This window comes from Beta vulgaris, chromosome 8, assembly GCF_026745355.1.
Source record: "Beta vulgaris subsp. vulgaris cultivar EL10 chromosome 8, EL10.2, whole genome shotgun sequence".
Taxonomy (NCBI): Eukaryota; Viridiplantae; Streptophyta; class Magnoliopsida; order Caryophyllales; family Amaranthaceae; genus Beta; species Beta vulgaris.
In genome coordinates this window covers 25,092,947-25,114,298 of record NC_079209.1, presented here as the reverse complement: position 1 = coordinate 25,114,298, position 21,352 = coordinate 25,092,947, and the positions used below count along the sequence as shown (strand labels likewise).

The 21,352-nt window shown below is 32.1% G+C and overlaps 1 protein-coding gene across 3 annotated transcripts; it reads right to left on the bottom strand.

The window, feature by feature from the left end:
- Positions 1–3,046: 3,046 nt before the first annotated feature.
- Positions 3,047–20,331, bottom strand: LOC104884726 (protein DMR6-LIKE OXYGENASE 1). 3 transcript variants are annotated; one of them, XR_007269080.2, is made up of 5 exons: positions 20,144–20,331; positions 17,977–18,611; positions 17,428–17,755; positions 12,356–12,433; positions 3,047–3,338 (listed from the first exon to the last, which is right to left on the bottom strand). XR_007269080.2 is itself a non-coding variant. In XM_048635010.2 (4 exons), exons 2-4 carry the CDS (start codon positions 18,606–18,608, stop codon positions 17,035–17,037), a joined length of 1,203 nt encoding a protein of 400 aa, XP_048490967.1. In that variant the 5' UTR covers positions 18,609–18,611; positions 20,144–20,329; the 3' UTR covers positions 16,779–17,034. The 3 variants fall into 3 exon arrangements, 2 of the variants coding, with proteins under 2 accessions (XP_048490967.1, XP_010667714.1); XM_048635010.2 differs by lacking the exons at positions 3,047–3,338; positions 12,356–12,433 and adding an exon at positions 16,779–17,277 and having other exon boundaries at positions 20,144–20,329; XM_010669412.4 differs by lacking the exons at positions 3,047–3,338; positions 12,356–12,433 and adding an exon at positions 16,779–17,277 and having other exon boundaries at positions 17,977–18,583; positions 20,144–20,329.
- Positions 20,332–21,352: the final 1,021 nt, after the last annotated feature.

Sequence of the window (21,352 nt, the reverse complement as noted above, 5' to 3'; positions counted from 1 at the left end):
AAAGAAAAAGAAGAAACTAAAAGAAAGGGAAGAAGGTGGTTGATGAGGTGGTAAACCGGTTATGAAGAGCACTAGAGCTAGTCAAAGGGTTCAAAATATGAAAGTGCTTAATTTTCCTATCTTGATGCGAAGAAAGTTGTGAGGAAGATGAAGTAAATGTGATTGATAGGGAAGATTATGAATCTAACCTACCTCCTTCTAGGGAACCGACTCCTGTTCCCATGGAAACCAATCCTCCATCTCCACAAAAATCTGCCTCGCCCTCTACCCTAGCACCACAAGATGATACTATCCCTCCCTCTACCTCAAAACCCTCCTGTTCTGTTCCTAAAGCTAAGGAAACAGTTGGTGTTCCCATTCTAGAGGAACAACCTGCTGTTCCCAAACCTAAGGAACAAACGCAAACCCCAAGCCTTCTCAAGCTCCCTCGACTTCTCAAAATCCTACCATTGGTTCTACATATACTCTAGCTCATGCTAGAAGGTTGGATTCTTTGTTTTCCTTGGTTATGGGTCATTCGGAAGCAATGATGGAGTTTGCTACGGAAGCTAAGGATTTAAATGGGTTGGTAAAAGGGGTTATGAGCAAAGTTGACAAAGCCTTGGATGGACAACAAGAAATAATGGCTCGGCTTGGTGAACTTTCTTCCTCATTCAAGCTATGAACTCAAGATTGTTGAAGTTGGAAGAAATTGTGCTCAAGGGAAATGATACAATGGCCGAAAATCATCAAGAAGTGATGGCAAAGCTTCATGATGTGGTGGAAGAAGTAGAACAACCTCCCTCTCCTAAATCATAAACTTTTCTCATTTAGCTTGTTTTATTTTGTGTGGGAACATGAACTTTGTTTAATATTTGTCTTTTCTATCCTTCTCCTTTAATCATGCTACAATGGAACTTCTTGGTTTGCTTAATTCTAAGTTTGATCTTTTTGCATGTGTGCGTCTAAATGAATGGCTAATATTCTTGGATTGCGGTTTTTGAGAGTTGAATGCTTTATTTGCTTATACTAACCAACTTATTTCTTACAAGTTTGGTGGTGTGATGTGTTTAGTGAATAATATTCATCTTTTTGAAATCGTGGACTATGTTTTTGAAGATGCCAAAGGGGGAAAGATAAGGCAAATCAGAGTAAATTTTTTTTGTCATGAATTATGTTCTCATATTTCGACTTTACGAAATAAAATAACGAGTCTATTTTCATATGACTTATATATATTATTTTTAGTATATGCCTTTTGTTGCCATCTTCAAAAAGGGGAAATTGTTGACCTTGAGTTTTGAAGATGACCTAACCACAAAAGACATAGTATATTTTATTTATGTTTGCAAGGTAATTCATGCTCGAGCTAAGAGAATACTTGATTGAAGATTAAAGCGGAGAATTAATCAAGATCGAAGTAAAGATGTTCGAGAAATGAAGAATCAAGCATGGAATGAAGATTAGAATACATTAGGGTATTTATTAATCTTCTTGTTAAGGTTGAGTAATAGCTTTATTAAGTTCGTGGTGAATTCTCAAAGGAACTTGGTTCTGTTCCCATGAAAGGAACAGACCTGGCACTATAGGAACAAGGCTTAGGAACAAGACTTAATAATTAGGGAACAAGACTTTAAAACTAATTTAGGAACTTCTAAGTGACTAATATTGTGCGCCTAAGTAATTGTGTGCCCAATATAGTTGTTAGAGTTTTTAGGGATAATTTGACTAAGATCCATAATTTAGAAGTTAGGTTTAAGTTTGTTAGGAAAAGATTTTAAATAGATTTTCTGATTTTAAAATCTCTGATTTTCAAATCTTATCTTTTTAAAATATATTTTATCTTTTATATTTTATATTTTATATTTTAACTTTCGAAAAAAAATATTATTTCCGGTTTTTAAGAACTTCGGATTTTTCGAAATAAAAAATCTGTTTTCCGGTTTTTGTAAAAGATTTTGAAAAAGATTTTTTCTCCTAAAAACTAGCTAAAGGATTTTTATTTATTTATTTCCTAAATTCTAGCTTACACGCCTAAATGATTTACTGCTTCAAGATTATGGAGTTAGTGGATTTAGTGGCCTAAGTTAATTATCCTCCAAGTATTTAATTAAATTAAATAAGATTAATTATTCTCCAAGTTTGCAAAACCACGTACTTTGTTACTGCTTCTATGAAGTGAAGTAATGGGTTAGTGGATGATGTACATGACTTAGAATAAATAATTTAATTTAATTAAATTAATTAGAAATCATGGAGAACATGTGATAATGGTCTAAGTTAGTGGAAATCATGTCTTGTCTTAATGGTCTATAAATAGACGCCTAATTCACTTGAGAAAAATCGTGTCTGACTTTTATTAGTCACACCAAATGGGTGTCTGACTTAGTTAATTTGTCCTAAGTTATCTAAAGTGTCAGTGCCTTTCCTTAAGAGAATTCATACTTACATTAATCGAGTTTTTATTACTGTTCCATTGTTTTACAAAGTGTATTTTTGAGAAAAAGGGTTTGAGTGAACTCTTGTAAGTGTGAGAAAGCTTTGAGTGAAGCAAGAGAAAGAGAAAGAGAAAGAGAAAGGAACTTCGAGTGAAGTTTGAGAGAAAACGTCAGTTGTTGGGAACTGTCGTTGGGAACTTGAGTTGAGTGACTTAAGTTGAGAATCGAGAGAAAAGTAATAGGTTGTAATCAGAGTTGTTTTGGCCTATTATAGTGGAAAGTTGTTTAAAATCCCTTGTGGTCGAGGTTGTTTCTTCCTACTAGGCCTAGGAAGTTTTTCCTCGTAAAATCTCTCGTGTTCCCATTGTTTGTTCCCAAGTTTACTTTTAATTCCGCAAAAAGTAGTGCTTATTCTCTCACTATAATTCACCCCCCTCTTATAGTGCTCATATTATACAACAATATCAATCACGGTTGTAATTGATACGTAATCGAAACAATTAAGGCAGTAATTAATTAGTTACCAAATAAACCAACCATGCTAATATTAAGGAAACAATTTTTCCTTACTATGAGTAAATTACATATATAAATAAATTAAATATAAAACCTAAATTATACACGGCCATAAGTAGTATAAATATGAATGGTGCTTTGGCCTTTGTCTCACCACACCACACCATAACACAAATTATCAGAATTTTAAAAATTAGAAGAGAGTAAAAATGGCGTCTTTAGGATGGTCGTGTCACACCATAAAACTGTTTTTTTTTGTTTCTTATTCATGCATATTTATGAAATTATCTTAAAAAAAATACTAAATCAAACACCAATCTAGCAACCATATACGTGATACGTCCATAATTGAAGATATATGTCATCAAGTCCCCTGTGAAGCATAATGCGCCTCAATTGAAGATTCTGCGTTACAAGCAAAAACGTGTGAAGAAGGATGGCACCCGAAATTGGCACATTCTAATTTCTTTGATGTGGATGCAATGGTTTTAACACTATTCCGTTCGGGTCGTCTCTCATGTTATAAAGTGTCAACTGAATTCACGCAAGATATATGTTTGGATTTGCTTATATGGGATACTATTGAAGATGTTTGTTCATCAAAAACTGGGTTTAGGACCTACTTGGATTGTGACAATATGATGTTGTACTATCTACATACTTTACCTCCAAGGATTCATAAAGTGTGCCATGAGTGTTTCGATGAATTGAATTTGGTCGACGGAAATCTTCTTCGTTTTAGAAATAAAATTTTGTTGTGTTATATTGCAAAGAATGATTAAGAAATTTGTTGTAGGTATAATAGCAAGCTGTCTACAAACTCTTTTATATTAATGTAGTATTTGATTTTTCTTACTTGCAATACAAAATAAATGCAATCACATTTACAATATTTATTTATCAAACTTAATATAACAAAAACGTTTTTGTTCTTATCTCTCACGTGTGGATTATTAATCCATGCAATACATTAAATGATGAATTACCAACCAATGCATGCAAGACATTATATATGAACTACCACCTAATGCATGCAATAAATTAAATGATGTTTTTATGTCTATAAAATGCATTCTAATAAATCGGTTTTTTGCACAACCAAATCCAAAACAAAAAACGTTCAAAAATTTTCTAAGTTAAGTAACCTTTCAAATTTCTGAAAAATTGAAATACTCCATTAGATGGATCCTAAAATTGCTAAACATGTCAACGGTGTTAATAAGGCTATGATGGAATTATTTGAAGCATGGTCTGCCATTGATGAGCAGATTGCAAATTCTCTAAAAGCACTAGAGAAATTAGAAGAAGAAGATATGGAAACCATGGGTTATGTTGGTATGATTATCTCCTTTCGTGATAAGATTGAACTTGCAACAATAGAAGCAAAGGAAACAGTTCAGTATTTGGATTCTCTAATAAATCAGTAATATAATTAAAGGTGTGTAACCATTGGCAATCAAAAGATGAGATGATGTATTGAAGAATGAAGTACTTTATTTTTCTCACGTACTGCCTTGAATTTTCATATTAAATATGTATCATCTATCTCTCTTTATTTTTCATGGTCATGAATTTAGTTTAATTAATCAAAAGTAATATATAATGCACCACTTATTTTTTTTTTCAGATCTTAAAAAAAAATTGACTAAATTTTATATTTAACATAACTATTTTGTTATTTTTGATCTAGCATGGAATATATGTGTTTGATACTCTTATGTGTGTTAAAGATTTTTATTTCATTTACCTTATAACAGATTGATTCATTACCAAACACATACATTAAAACACTAATCTAAAATACAAATATTTGGCAATTTACAAACAAAATATTCCAGTGAATTTTTCATTGATTGATTCCGAAATAAAATGTTTTCAGGAGACCCATATTTTTATTTGCGTTATTGTTTGTCTTATATATATTGAACACACAAAAGGTAGTTATATTGTGATAGTTTTTTTTTTTGTCTCAAGTTGTCATAAATTTTTGTGAAATGCATCCTCATGCCAATAAGGTGCGAAAAGATGAATTCACATTGCTAAATTCTTTGAAGGGGCAAGTTGATGTTGACAATAAGGAAAAAGGTATATATATATTATATATTTCCCCCTTAAATAAGTCTAAGATATTAGATTTTTTCATTTGTTAAAACAGTATTTTTATTATCATTTTCCACGTTTTTTAGTATTAATTTAACTGAATTTTTATGATTTGTTAAAACAGTCTAACTATTAATTTTCCACATTTTGTTATATTTGCGTTATTTTTTATCATTTTCCACGTTTAGTATTATTTTTATCATAAATATATATACATATGAAATAGACACATGTTTGACTGTGAAATTCTAAAAAAATGACATGTTAGCTGTTATTGGAGTACTCATCTATATGGGACGTGTTCAATCAAAAATAGATCGACAAAGCAACAAACAATATATCATACTAATTGACAAGAGGTAGTTTTATATTGTTGTGATTTATATTACATGTAATTGTAGTTGATTTTTTTTTCGCCATAAACAACATATTGATTTGTTATTTCTACGGATTTCAGTTACACTGCTATAAAACTATGTGTTGTCGACAATTGTTTTGACCATTTAGAACAATTAAGTTGTGACATATTACAAGAAGCGATGGTTGTTTTAGCAAGAGGAGTGGTTTTGAAGATTGACGATGGTAAACATATAAATTGTATGATTTAGGTAACATATGTTTACACTTTGTTTTTAAATACTTATAAATACCTTTTTTTATTACATTTCATAGGCATTTATTTGCAATCCGTTGAAAACACACAAATCATGATCAATCTTAGGACAAAGATTGCAAGCAAGCTAAAGCAATGGTAAGCTATTATGTATACTTACATGCGTTTGGAGCATTTTTTCAATCATGTGCAAATTTATTAATTCAATTAAATACATGTTTTAATTGTATAATTTAGGTTTTGTAACGATCAATTTGTTCGACACAATAGAATATGGATAAATAAGACTTCTCTTCCGCTCAATAGATTAGTATGCATCTCAAATTCAATGCGTTTGTCGATTTATGACTTTCACAAATACAACGGAGTATAACCTATCTCATATTTACTTTATAATATCTTATATTTTTTCGTTTTGATTTATATAAATATATGTAAATGAAATTCATTATTTCATTGTAGGAATGCAAGTGTAGGGTTGTTGGGAGAATAGATGAGATTTATGTGAATACTTCGGATTGCCTATTCATACATATCAAAATTAAGGATATAAGTGGGTCATTATGTGTTGGACTATTTACAAGCAAATTTGTTTTATATTACAAATGTCCACTCTTGATCTACCGAAACAATGTAAAGAGGTATGTATGTTAATATTAATAAACTTCTACACTACAACCATTTGTAATCTAAGTTTCGCTTTATAATTGAATTGTTTTTTTTAGGTTAATTTCACGGACAACCTACGGAATAAACTTTTCTCCCATATTGGAGATGCATATGTGTTCGTACTTGAAGCGACATTGCTAGGTTTGGAATCAAAAGTTCATGAAGTTGTAGATGTTACACACGTTTACTGGGCCGAAGAGTGTGCTTATCAATTCACTTGCAAGTTTCCTATTTATGGCAAAAGAATGGATCACAAAATATAATTGTTATGTATTTAAACTTTTTTGTTTTTTGAATTTCTTATTTATAGATTGTTTCAATTAAATTGTAAGTTTACTACTTTTTGTATGCATTATTAATTATATAATTCCACCACTTTGTTGTTTCCTAAATCTTAATAGAATGAAAATTTAATACCAATAAATATATATAATATATTAACGTGTATATATAAAAATAGGTAACCAATAGATAAATCTCTGCGTTTGATAATATTATGTGTGCTAAAGTTTTGATTTTATTAACCTTATTACACATTGATTCATTACCAAACACTTACATTAATAAACTAAAGTATTTCAATCATTAATAATTGGCGTATATTTCAAAGAAATATTACAATCATTAGTCAAGTTTTTTTTTATAAATATTAAGTGGTGTCTTTTTGTTTAATGAATTTAGTAAAAATTCCTATATTAATAGCTGTATTAATTGGGATACATATAGATTTGACAGTTACGAAATTTTGGTGTGATATGCCATTAAATAGTGACTTTCCGTTTTTTAAAATATTGTTGCCAAAAGGCACATCCTTTCATTTTCCCTAATTATGCCTTTTTTATACATGTTATATATAGCCTAAATATACATGCGTATATTTTACAATTCACTCAATTCCAAAATACGCCATCAAAATCATATACATATTTATCATTCTCATACTCTCAAGCATGGAATTCCCAACTGCAAAGAAGCCTAACATTGTTCATGCCCTTCCTATTGAAATTATTATTGAAATTCTTTCACGCGTTGGTGCTGCAAATGCACCTGATTTATTTGCATGCAGATTGACGTAAGTTTTATAATTCTTACTTACCTAAGTGTTATATACATTATTCCGAAATAAAAACACATGTATAAATTTTGTTGTCATCTTATGAAATTTTTTTTCAGTTGCAAGGCTATTAATAAAATGTCATATGATGAGAAGATTTGTGAGAAAGTTTCTTTTGAACAATTGTACTTGCATTCTTGGCGAAATGATGAAAATAAAACAAAATTTTTTGATTTGTGTTTTCAACACAAGAACCCCGGAGCACTTTTGCGCTATGGCATGGTAAAGCTGTTTATTTTTTGTGTAACGAAATTTTATGCCAAGTAAATTTATTTATTTATTTACATTATCAACATAACTAACTACTTTTTCATAGGTACGATATTTTACCTATGTGTTGTTAGATGAAGGGCTAAAAAACATCGAATTGGCACATTCAAAGGGCAATGTCTTGGCCACTTATTTATTGGGACTTCTGTTTATACGCAATGTGGATGAAGAGCGCAAAAAGAGATGTGTAACCTTATTACTAAGTATTTTTCACTAGCATGCAATAGATGAATTGGTTCAATTAAGAGAAACTATACGAGATATGATGGTGTCCCTTTGGTTAAATAATAACATTGTTCCTGAATCAGATGAAGTAGTGGTAAAGTGTGATAAGGGGCACCGTCATGCATATGACAACATTGTGGACAAATGGGATTACTTCGCATTGGATCCCGATGATCTCAATAGTTTATGTGATGCATACCTATGTAATCGCGAACACTAGGGGAAAAAACATAAAGGGCTGCGCAGGAAGGGCTGCGCTTTTCGTAAAAGCGCAGGAAGGGCTGCGCTTTTCGTAAAAGCGCAGCCCTACTAGTGAAGGGCTGCGCTTATTTAAAAAAGCGCAGCCCTACTAAGCAGAAGGGCTGCGCTTTTTAAAAAAAGCGCAGCCCTTCACTAGTAGGGTTGCGCTTTTTTTAAATAAGCGCAGCCCTTCTGTAGGAAGAAGGGCTGCGCTTTTAAAAAAGCGCAGCCCTACTAAGTGAAGGGCTGCGCTTTTTAAAAAGTGCAGCCCTTCTGCTTAGTAGGGTTGCGCTTTTTTAAAAAAGCGCAGCCCTTCACTGAAAAAATATGAAATTTCGGAATCGCGTGGCTTAATATATATTGAGCGGGGATTCGTCAAATATATTATCCCTCATTCTCTCTCCTCTCTCACGTCCCTCATTATCCTTTCCTCCTTCTCTCTCATCCTCTCTCTCTCTCATCCTCTCTTCTCTCTCAAAAACTCCCATAAACATTTGCGACAAAAACCTTGAAATGATTTGCACTAAACATGGCGACGGAGTCCGATTGCCTATTGTGATACCTTTTCGGAAGCGGAACGAGCCAACGAGTCAAACCCACCGCTATGCTGTGACATTTAGGCTTTTTAAGCCATCCGAGTTCGTTTAAGCCTCCAAATACCCATTTTAAGTTTTTCCGAAATTTTTTTTTTCCCTTAAATTATGTATTTGGGTTTTGTTTTATGTATTTAAACATTATTAGGTTGTAGTTCTTGTATTTTCAGATCTATAATGTTCTTGTATACTTCTCTTTGTTTATATATTTTGATTAATGTTCTTGTATACTTCTCTTTGTTTTTTTTTGATTAATGTTCTTGTATACTTCTCTTTGTTTTGATTAATAATGTTCTTGTATACTTCTCTTTGTTTTGATTAATGTTCTTGTATACTTCTCTTTGTTTATTTTGATTTAATGTTCTTGTATACTTCTCTTTGTTTTGATTAATGTTCTTGTATACTTCTCTTTGTTTATTTTGATTAATGTTATTCTTGTATACTTCTCTTTGTTTATTTTGATTAATGTTCTTGTATACTTCTCTTTGTATATAATTTCTTGTATTTTCATCTTTGTTTTGATTAATGTTCTTGTATACTTATTGTATACTTCTCTTTGTATATTAGTTTTTGTTCCTTTTTTCATTTTCGTTTCATTCTTTTTATTGTTTTGGGTTTAGTATTTTCGTTTCGTTTCTCTTCTCTTCTGTTTAATTTCAGAAAATGTGAGATTATGAGTAAAATTATTCCTACATTGTGAATTCTACATCCGATGAACCTGAATTAATTAACAAGTGGATCGAACTGTATGTGAATTTGGAGGTATTTTAATTGATCATACGATTTTATAGTTTCTTTCATTATCTACCATTATGTAAACATTTGGTAATTACTTATGTAGACTTATGTTAAACAGAACTCTATTGTTGTGAAAAAAAAGAGTGAGGCAGAAAGTGTGCAAGATTGTGAAGAGAACATGGTAATAATTGTGTCTTTAAACTAATTGTCTACCCACATTTATCTATATATATATATATATATATATATATATATATATATATATATATATATATATATATATATAATTTCTAACAACCATTATTTTTCAAAATATTCAATAGGATCTATTTCATTCGGAGGCAGACTCTTCTCTCTCCCACATCACACCGCAAAAGAGAGCAACATTACTTGATGAACATTCACCCTTAGGGATGCATCTTCAACTAACAAGAAACTCAAGTCTACTGTGACTGAAGAAGAAGAATGACACAGATGGAGTCCAGATGTTGTTCGTACAATTAGAATCTATAAATAACGTCTATCTATAGACTATTAGATGAACGATTTACTTAATTTGTGTTTTATATTTCTAAACAATTTGCATGACTTTATTAAGGATTTGGTTATTCTCCTATACACTCATTTCAAAACTTTTGTGGTTAACACATGATCGCTTAAGCAAGTTTTAATATATCATTGATTGCCATATAGGTTAACCTCACTGTATAATGTTTAAGCAAATTTTAAACATTGCATAACATTTGTTAACCTAACTGTTATAAATTATACATAACCAATATATATATATATATATATATATATATATATATATATATATATATATATATATATATATATATATATATATATATATATATATATATATATATATATATATATATATTACTTATGATTGACGCCATTTAGTATTACATGTTATGTATATTATTATAAGTGCAATTTAAATAAATCAATTTATGCCTAAAAAAAAATTCGTCGCCACAACTATTTATAAATCATTATTATATGTTATAAAAAAAACTTTAAAAGTTATTGTGATATAAGTTATATGTAACATCATATTTTGATACTAATATTTTATATTTTAAACAACTTCTTACACATTTTTAACAATGAATATTTAATTAAGTTAATAGTAGTAAACATATTTGAAGAAACGAAAACAGTGAATAGTATAAAATGATTTGTATAAAGACGTTATCATTCCTAAATAAATAACTATACAAATTTAGGAAAGTTGTCCAATGCACATCAACTATTTAATAAAAAGCCGCAAGTACAATAATATTGGGATACATAAGATACGATATCTCTAAGAGTTATTACTATATGGTCATTGATATTTTGTTTCTAAATTTGAGATATATTGACAAGCTTAATACTAGGAAATTATTCTTTGATTTATTCGGAAATAAGTTCAAACATTCCTATTATATGATATTCGTAATTATCTTTTCTCACTTGATATTTTACGGTACTTTAGATCACATGTGTTAGAATATGATATCTATATATATGATAAGATATAAAACTACTAAGGAAACTTTAGCCTATTACACTCTATATAATATCTCCACTCTACACGTCTATAACAATTTATATATTCTTCACACCTTTAGATAAATTAATCATACAGTATTCTTACCCTTCAAATAAAATCATATTTTTATGTGTAAATATAATATAATTGTAGAAATGAGTTTCTCTAATAATAAACGTGTGAAGAAACTTTCAGATTATGCAAAAGAAAACGAAATTGGTGGCAATACTTCAGTTGTTTGTAATAATTCAAATCAGCTTCTTGATGCAAAAGTTGCTATGCAAAGGAGGAAGTCAATTTTGAACGATACGCGAACTAGAAGCCAAAGGTTGAATCTTTCAATTGAAAGAACTCCTGTACTTGACATTTCTAATGGTAAGTTGATTTAGAAACACAATTATTTTTTTCAATATATTGTCACTTACTTTAGTCATATTTGCTAATTGACATTAATTAAGTCATATTGTAAACATATTAATTCCAGGTAACTTTGGAGATAATGATGGACATACGAAGACAACGTCTAATACAAATGATGATGATAAAGTCAGTAGGGGAAGGAGGAAGGGAAGCTTGATTGAAAATAAAAGGAAAACACAAGACTTGAGTGTACCCACTCAATTATCTCCTCAAAGTAATATTTCTAATGGTATGTATATTTGGTTAATATATCTGTATAGTTGTCATTTTAGGATTACATTGTATTTCTTACATATGTTAGCATATGTTTTGTGGATACATTGTATTAAAACTATTTATACTTATTATTATGTATGCACCAAAATATTCAATTTGTATGTTTCATATGTTGTAATAGCCTAATGTTTTTGCCAAGCTGTTATATTTGTAATGTATATATTTCCGAATTATAACTTGCTTAGTCATGATAGTAATATATTGCATCACGTATTTAAAATAATGCAAACATAAATTATTGAATCGTATTACTATTTTCCATATATATATTAACATTTTCTATTCCACCTAACAATAGATAAAAACAATGATGAAAGAAGATATGAAACAATATAAGCTACTTTCTTACATTTTTAGTATTCATATTTGTGGAAATTTTATAGAATAATAAAACATTGAATAAATAAATAAAGTTATTCATCATGGAATGTCCTTCCTATAAATCTATAAGTCCGTAGACATTAAAGCATGTAATGAAATCATTCCACATGTAAGTGATATAGTTGATTGTTATGTTGTTAACATACATAAGTAAAGCTAATTGAATATATATAATTAGTTTATCATGTATATAAATTCAATTAATTATTAATAATTATACACAAGTAAAGAGAACATTACCTTCTTATATTAACTTCAACCGTCTTTTTTCTCACATTATTTCTTCAATGGCCACCACCTTTCTCATGCAAAGCAAGCCTCCAAAAAAACAAATATAACTTATGTATTTAACCATATAGGAAATCAACTAAAATTATGAACTCGGAACATAAAATACGACACGTATTCCCATTATAATATATATATATATATAGGAGGGCTCTTGTGAGAACACCTCCTCTATGTGAGAACACTTTTTTTATGTGAGAACAAATCTGAACCTTTGGATCTAATCTAATCTAACCATCCTAAATACACTTCTGAGTAATGGCATTTTCGTAATTTAGTTTAACCCTTACTCCCTTCTTCCTAACCCCTTTCACGCTACTTTTTTTCTCTCTCTAACTTCTCTTTTTCTCTCCTCTGTATCATCGTTCATGGAGTTTCTAGTTCTTCAAAGTTTTAGTTCGATTATTTGCGGATTCCAAACTATTTTTTCTAGAAATTGTGTTGGTTACTATGATACAGCAGAGGGTCACTATGATATATGACAGAGGGTTGTGTCGGTTACTATGATACAGCAGAGGGTCACTATGATATAGCAGAGGGTCACTATGATATGGAAATAGTAAATAATATTTTTTTTTGACTAATTTCTTTAAACATGTGATAGAGTGATTAATATGATATAATACATGGTCACTATGATATTTTCTCATAGTTCTGCAGGTTTAGTTGCTCAATGTTGTTTTCTTGATTCTCTTGGTAACCTACGGATGAGATTCATTCTCACATAAAAAAGTGTTCTACATAAATGAGACTCTCTTTTTTCAAGAATAACCAACAAAGTATAAGATCAGATAATGTGAAGAATTTAAGAGGGGCTGTGGAAAGAGGGGATACCGAGGGATCTTCCAATGACAGTCGTGTTGTTATACCACCCTCATTCACAGGTGGACATAGCTACATGAGAGAGAACTATCAGGATGCAATGGCCATTTGTAGATGGTATGGTTACCCAGATTTGTTCATAACCTTTACGTGTAATGCTAAATGGCCAGAAATAAGCAGATTTGTTCAAAAAAGGGGACTTAGACCCGAGGACAGACCGGATATCATCTGTCGAATCTTTAAGCTGAAGCTCGACCACTTGGTTAAAGACCTAAAGGAGAATTAGATATTTGGCCGAGTTAAAGCTGGTACGTATAAATCAAACCCGGTCTAATGAGGTTGATTTCTATAACTTTTGGTCATCTTTAATATATATTTTTATTGAATTAATTGAATTTCATACTACTTTACAAAACACTATTCTCTTAAAAGAATAGTTGGTCTACTTATAAGGTTGTTCAAATAATGATGCATACATATCTTCTTTTTTCTCCAGTTGTTTATACAGTTGAATTTCAAAAGCGTGGCCTTCCCCATGCTCATATACTTCTTTTCCTGCACCCTGCTGATAAATATCCATAGGCAAGCGATATTGACAAGATTATCTGCGCTGAGTTGCCAGATCCAATTGAGGATCCGGATTTGTATGAGACTGTTACAGAAATGATGCTATATGGTCCATGTGGTTCCTCCAACACTAATGCACCTTGCATGGATCAAAATAAGTGCACAAAGCATTTCCCTAAAAGATTTATTGACGAAACAAAGGTTGATGAGGAAGGATATCCAATTTATAGAAGAAGAGATAACGAAACCTCGGTTGAGAAGAACGCAGTGCATCTTGATAGTAGGTTTGTTGTTCCTTATAATCCACAATTGCTTCGTAAATATCGTGCGCATATCAACGTTGAATGGTGCAATCAATCCAGATCGATAAAGTATTTGTTCAAGTACATAAATAAGGGTTACGATAGAGTAATTGTTGTTGCTTATCAAAACAGAAAAAATTGTGATGATCCACAAAAGATTGATGAGATTAAAATGTATTACGACTGCCGTTACATATCTGCTTATGAGGCAGTGTGAAGGATATATGGATTTCCTATTCACCATCGAACCCCTGCTGTTGAGAGATTGAGTTTCCATCTACTTGGGGAGCAAACTGTCGTCTACACTGACCAGATGGATGTAGGAGATGTATTTGAAAGACCTAATGTTGATAGCACAAAGTTTTTATCGTGGATGGAATGCAGCCAAAAGTAAGAAGCAAGACAGTTGACTTCTGTAGAGTTCCCCATGAAATTTGTTTGGAAAGAACCTACGCGAGAATGGACAGCTAGGTCGTAAGGGTTCTCACTTGGTAGAGTATACCATGTCACTTCAGGTTCCGGTGAGAAATACTATCTAAGAACGTTCCTTAATTTTGTCAAAGGTATGACGTGCTACGAGGATATAAGAACAGTTGATGGTTTAGTGTATTCAACCTTCAAAGAAGCTTGGTACGCAAGGGGGCTGCTTGAGGACGACAAAGAATACATAGACGCCATAACAGAGGCAAGTTTTAGAGAAACGGGGCATTATCTACGGAATCTATTTTGCATGTTACTTATGTCTGGTAGCTTATCTAAACCAGAAGACATATGGGAAAAGACATGGCACCTACTATCTGATGACATTCTATATAAACAACGTCGTATTAATAAAAACAAAGGTACAAGCTACAGTACTTTGCGTAATTACATTTGTATCGCTTACTTGCATGTTTAATAATTGTGCAACGAAAAAGAATCATTATGACATCAATGGAGGCAGCTAAGATTAAATCTTCTCTATCGTGTTGCAGATTTAACTCTAACTAATGAACAAATTCAAGCTTTTGCGAATATTGAAGCTAAACTACAAAGTAATGGCAGTAGCCTTCGAAAATCAGTGAGATGCCTTTTCCAGATGAATTAGTCATGTTTGAAGGTTAAAATAAGCTAATAGCGGATGAGCTTTCATATGACATACCCTCATTAATTCAGGAATATGACAAATTGTTTCCATGTCTAATTGAAGAACAACTAATAGTTTTAAACGAAATAATGGACTCTGTTAATGGCCAATCAGGAGGTGTCTTTTTTGTATACGACAATGGAGGCACGGGTAAAACATACATTTGGAAGACATTGTGTGCTGCAATTACGAAGATGGGTGAAATTGTTTTGCCTGTGGCATCAAGTGGAATCGCGTCCCTACTTCTTCCAAAAGGTCGACTCACCCATTCAAGGTTCGGGCTTCCACTCAATGTTTGTGAAAACTCTACGTGTGTAGGTATTAGGCCTGGTTCTGACTTAGCTGCATTGCTCATGAGAACAAAGCTAATTATCTGGGATGAAGCACCAATGATGTACAAATATTGCTTTGAAGCACTTGATAGGAGTTTAAAGAACATTATGGAAACTGTTGATCGAGATAATTTGCATCGACCATTTGGAGGTAAAGTTGTTGTGTTTGGTGGTGATTTAAGACAGATTTTGCCTGTTATACCCAAGGGTACAAGGCAAGACATAGTATTTACGACCTTAAACTCTTCGTTTCTATGGGATTCATGTAAGGTTTTGAAGCTTACACGCAATATGAGACTTCAATCATGTTCTTCGTCGACTGCTAATGAAATAAGGGACTTCTCAGAATGGATACTGAACGTTGGTGATGGAGAAGTCGATATTGAAATCACTGAAGATATTCTTATAGACGGTGGAGATGACCCCATATCATCAATTGTCGACAGCACATACCTTCACTCACTGATCACCTTTGGGAAGCCAAATACTTCCAAGAAAAAGCAATTCTAGCTCCAACTAATGAAATAGTTGAGAAGGTAAATGATCATGTGTTGTCCACAATTCCAGGTGATGAGAACATTTACTTGAGTTGTTATGCAATTAGTAAAGATGAAGGGAACTTAGGGGCTCATGATATATATATTCTACTGAATTCTTAAACACAATAAAGTGTTCGGGCCTGCCAAATCATAGTATTAAGTTAAATGTTGGTGCGCCGATCATGTTGCTTCGTAATATTGATCAGACATCTTGATTGTGTAATGGCACGAGGCTGGTAGTGAAGCATTTAGGCAATCGAGTGATCGAAGCTACTATCATTTCAGGGACCAATGTTGGTGACAAGGTATTCATCCCACGAATGACACTAACACCGTCTGACTCAACAAAATTTCCTATCAAATTTCAAAGACGGCAATTTCCTTTAACTGTGTGTTTTGCCATGACAATAAACAAAAGTCAAGGACAATCATTGTCGCACGTCAGGTTGTATTTACCAAGGCTTGTTTTCAGTCATGGTCAGCTATATGTCGCCATTTCCCGAGTCACGAGCAAAAAAGGACTTAAAATTCTTATTCGTGATAAAGAGAATGATGTGTGCAAAACAACTACAAATGTTGTTTATAAGGAAGTGTTCCAAAATGTATAACTTCATACACATTTTTGTAATTTTTGTTATTATAACTTTTACTTATTCTTTCATTACAAAATTTGTTATCTGCTATTCGTTTCATTGAAAATTTTGTCTTATTAAGCAAATCCCTTCCCGTGCATTTTTGCACGGGTCCCAAAACTAGTTTATATATACATAGCAAGTACCAACAGTCTTAAACTGGCTACTGTGTGTAGCTCTGTACCATGGCATATTTTATTGAGGAAAGACCTTAGCTAAACTTGATTAACATGCTGCCTGCACTAGGCTATTTACCTAACTAAAGTCAGAGTTAATCTGCATTTTATGTCAAACAAACCAACAATCTAACTTTAGATCTCGAAGAACTCCTTTATTTTTCGGTTTTTCCCTTCTTGCTTTCGGTAAACTTCAAGAAATTCACTGAAATAGTAATTCCGATAGACTTGAGGATGTTGATCATCGATCAAATTTTCGATTGGGCCAATTAAAGCATCTTTGTCCGGGCCATAAAACATTGCCAATGATACTCTACTTTGACATTCATTGGTCACAACTCTATGAAGCACACTTTTATATTTTCCATTGCTTAGAACCTACATTTTAGAAAGGAAGACAAAAAATGAAAAAAGATAAAGGAGATGGTGCACAGAGAAGTGCCTATATACAAACATTGTTTGAAAATGGAACTAGTTAAGGTTGGGGCCATAATACCAAATATATGAAGGAATTGAAGATTTACATACCTGAAGTTGATCACCTATATTAACAACTAATGCATTTGGGACAGGATCAACTATCATCCATCTGTCATCCTTCATGATTTGTAGACCCTCGACATTTGGGGTTGGTAGCACAACAGTAAGCGCATCTCTATCAGTGTGAACTCCCAATCCAAGAGTAAGATCAGGATTTGAGCATGGTGGGTAGTAATTTGCTTGAACCCTGCACAAAGGATTTTTACCTAATCTATTCTGTAAAACATCTCCCTCCAACCCCAAGCCTTGAGACATCAAATTGAAAAGCCGACTCATTAAAATGCCAATTTCTTTAGCATATGTAGTCACTATCTTCCTGTAATAACAAAATCAATTGTACAGAAAAAACCAGAAAATCAAATAACAGTCTTATACTTTCTCTCTTAATCCAAACCAAGCATCAGCATGTAAAAGTGATAAACGAAATTCCTAAACTTGGATAAATATTATAATTATGACCACGCTATAAGACTCCAGATTTTATCTTCGAAGAGAAAATATCACATTACAGATTTGTGTATGCATATATATCCATACCTATAGTTTGGAGGATCTGATGGCAAAAGATCAGCAAAACTCTGATCGGAAGGGTGCCAAGGGTGTTTGAAAACCTCGCTCCACATGCTAAATCTCTTAGCCTTTGAATCTCCTTTCTCCTCAGCTTTGCGGTAATGATTACAGATTCTAACATCTTTAGTTGGATCATCTGACACGAGAAGAGCCTTAACTTTAGGAGGAAGGTGAAACAAATCTGTAACACCAGCCAGCATGCTTTCACACAATTCCTGTGGTACTCCATGATTTTTGATCAAAAACAGTCCATACATCTCACATGCTCTTGCTATCTCTTCAACAAGACCATCAGCATCTCCTGTTCCCATGTCGATTATCGGAACATTGTCACCTAACTTGGAAACTTCTGCTAAGTTTGGCCTTCTTTCCACAGGAAGGATAAAATCTGGCGTTAATGAAAGAGAAGCTTCCATAGTTGACATATCGCTGTCTTCTGAGTTTGCCCACTTGAATACATTCCTAGATGTTGCTGATAATCTAGTAGTTAGGACCCTAGGTAATGACATATTGTTGCATGTCATAGGTATTACTCGTTTCCAGTTGTTGTTCAAGCCAACAAAGTTGTTGCAAGCTGGAGAAAAAATTGAATTTGCCATAATCTGAAAACAAAGGCAATGAAACATATAGCTATTTGAAAAGAACAACAGGATACATGAAATATTCTTTCTAAGAAGAAGAAAAGGAAGGAAGAACTATGTACAATCACATTACATGAAATCATAAAATGAGTTAAATTGGAATAGACATGGTAATTTCAAAACCCACTATGCCTATGAAAGTGATTCTAGTAATATGTTTGATGTAGTTTTGGAATTAGAAATGCTGAAACTTAGTTCTACATATGGCGTTTGGAACATAACAATATTCGGATTCCTGAATTTCAGTTCTAATATGGTTTTTGGGAAGCTAATGAAGTTTGAATCCTAGATTTTCAACTTTTTCAATGATAAAAGGTTTCATTACAACTTGTGTACAAACAACAAATATAAAAAACGCAAAATAACACTTGGTTTCACGAACTTTAGAAGGTTCTGCAACAATTGACAAGAACTTATAATGCTTATTTGATTGACATAAACTTGAACAAGAAATGACATAAACGACATTTTAGTCGGCAAAAAGTGTATTTAAAACATTAAGTAAATGACAATTTCTGATTCTGACATCATTTAATCAATCTATGATGGTGAAAATGAATTGTAAATAATTAAAATCACTACTTTTGGCTTTTGGGCCCCCACTTAGTGTTATTTCACAGAACCCCAAAAGTTTGTACTTGTCATCTTTGGCAATATTTCTAGTGTTAAGTACCTTGAGCACCTGATAACTAAAAGAAACACATAAGAAGAGTAATAAGCTTTTTCTTGTAGTCAATGTTGATCTAACAAGCATAAAAAGTTCTTGTTGACAGTTTGTGCTATTGAGTGTGATTTTGCTTATACTCCATTGTAAATAGTACCGAGTACTTTAAAACCTAAAAAACTACAGTACTTGTATAATGCAACACATTAGAAGACTCATATTGCATGTTAGCCTTGATGTCATTAGTGTGAATTATGTGACAGTTGGAATCCTTCTACTATTAAAGATCATTCTTTTCAGTTGAAAACTGGTCATATTTTAGTCCAATATTACATGAAACATTATTTACTAATCACCCTTCTATTATCAAACAAACAAAGTGTACCATCATTCAAAACTAAACCCCATTTGTTATTCATTTAACTCAAAAATTATACAGAAATGGGCACGACGCTTATCCAACTTTTTTTATAATTTTTACTTTTATGATTAGATTTCGATAATGTAGCCATTTTCACGAAGTTTTGCATTTTAACCCCTTAATCAATTGATTTAAAGATCAGTAACAATATCACTTTGCAGATCATGATATAAAAGATAAATAAAAAAAAATGATCCCTTTACCTGCAATTCTTAATGCAAACTGAACCCCTTTTCCATCATTATCTGATAATTCAACATGGTTTATATCTAGCAATCAACTTAACTCAAAACTCAAAAGATTTCACAATTCAATCCCTCAATGCGAGAATAATCAATTGACACAATTAAAGTTAACATTGAAAACCAAAAATAAAAAGAAAGAGAAAAGAAAAGGAAACTAGTATACCTTCTACGACTGGGCGGCGGGCAGAAGTGGCGCAGGTGGCCGGCAGCGGAAGCGGCGGCGGCGGCAAGGAGTGGCGCAAGAGGAAACAGGAAAAAGGTGGAAAACAATTGCAACACTTTATTGGGTTTAAATTCTTTGTTGCACTTATTTTGATTGATTAACTAGTATTTTTTGTCCGGCCAATGCCCTGGATCGATAACAATAAACATATACTTCCTTCGTTCTTTTTTAGATGTAACATATTGACTTTTTATACTATTCATCTAATTCACTTTGACCTCGAATTGTTATTTATACATAAAGAAAAATATAGTCAGGTAGGATCTTGTTTGATTCGTCTCGGAATACACTTTTCAAATATATAATTTTTATAATTTTTGCACTTATGCATTTTAAGATATTATTGGTCAAAGTTGTGCCTCAGCAAGTGTGAAAAAAGAAGTGTTACATCTATTAAAAAAACGGAAGGAGTATATATTTCAATAAATATAGTATTTGTGACCGAATTCTTTGATAAATATTTCTAATATTGTTATTTGTTACATTTTATTATTAAAATTAGTAATAAATTAAGACATGGATTGGTGATGACTGATGAGACTTGATCATCCTGACATGTGTTACCTTTTATCTTTAAAATTAGGAAATTTTGTGAAAAAACACCTATTATGTTCAATTTTTTGTGAAAAAACACCTTATATATTTTTTTTTGGTGAAAAAACACCTTATATCTTCTTTATTATTAAAACAACCACCTTGGTTTCGGATTCCAACAAAAAAAAGTCAATTTTCCAGTTTGACCTCACTTTTCTTTTCTTTCTTTTGAGCGTATGAACTTCATGCCATACATAAGAAAATATGGGTTTTTATTTGTCTTTGTTGTAATGAGGAGAGAGAAAAATTGGAGAGCAACTGGAAGGTTCCCACAGCTCACACCATCTCCATTGATGAGCATCTAGAAGGTTGATTCGATTCCACCGCCATTCCTCCATTGATAAGCATCAGGTATGTGCTCTTCAATTTCTCTCCCCTTACCTCTTTCTCTACTCTTCCCATTTGTTTCTTTGTCTCTTATCTACCTCCTTCCCAAATACAAATTGTCTCCTAGCATCTAATTTGATAATTACTAGCTTGTCAAATCTCTCATTTTCTCTATAATTTCCAATTCAATATTTGAGAAACTCGATTTTGAGAATGGGAACTCAATTA

Excerpts from the sequence above, each read along its gene's own strand:
- LOC104884726 (XM_048635010.2), bottom strand. The coding sequence starts at position 18,608 with ATGGCAAATTCAATTTTTTCTCCAGCTTGCAACAACTTTGTTGGCTTG. Across the intron at positions 17,756-17,976 it reads TCAGATCCTCCAAACTATAG|GAAGATAGTGACTACATATG; the intron begins GTATGGATATAT and ends TTGTTATTACAG. Across the intron at positions 17,278-17,427 it reads ATATAGGTGATCAACTTCAG|GTTCTAAGCAATGGAAAATA; the intron begins GTATGTAAATCT and ends TCTAAAATGTAG.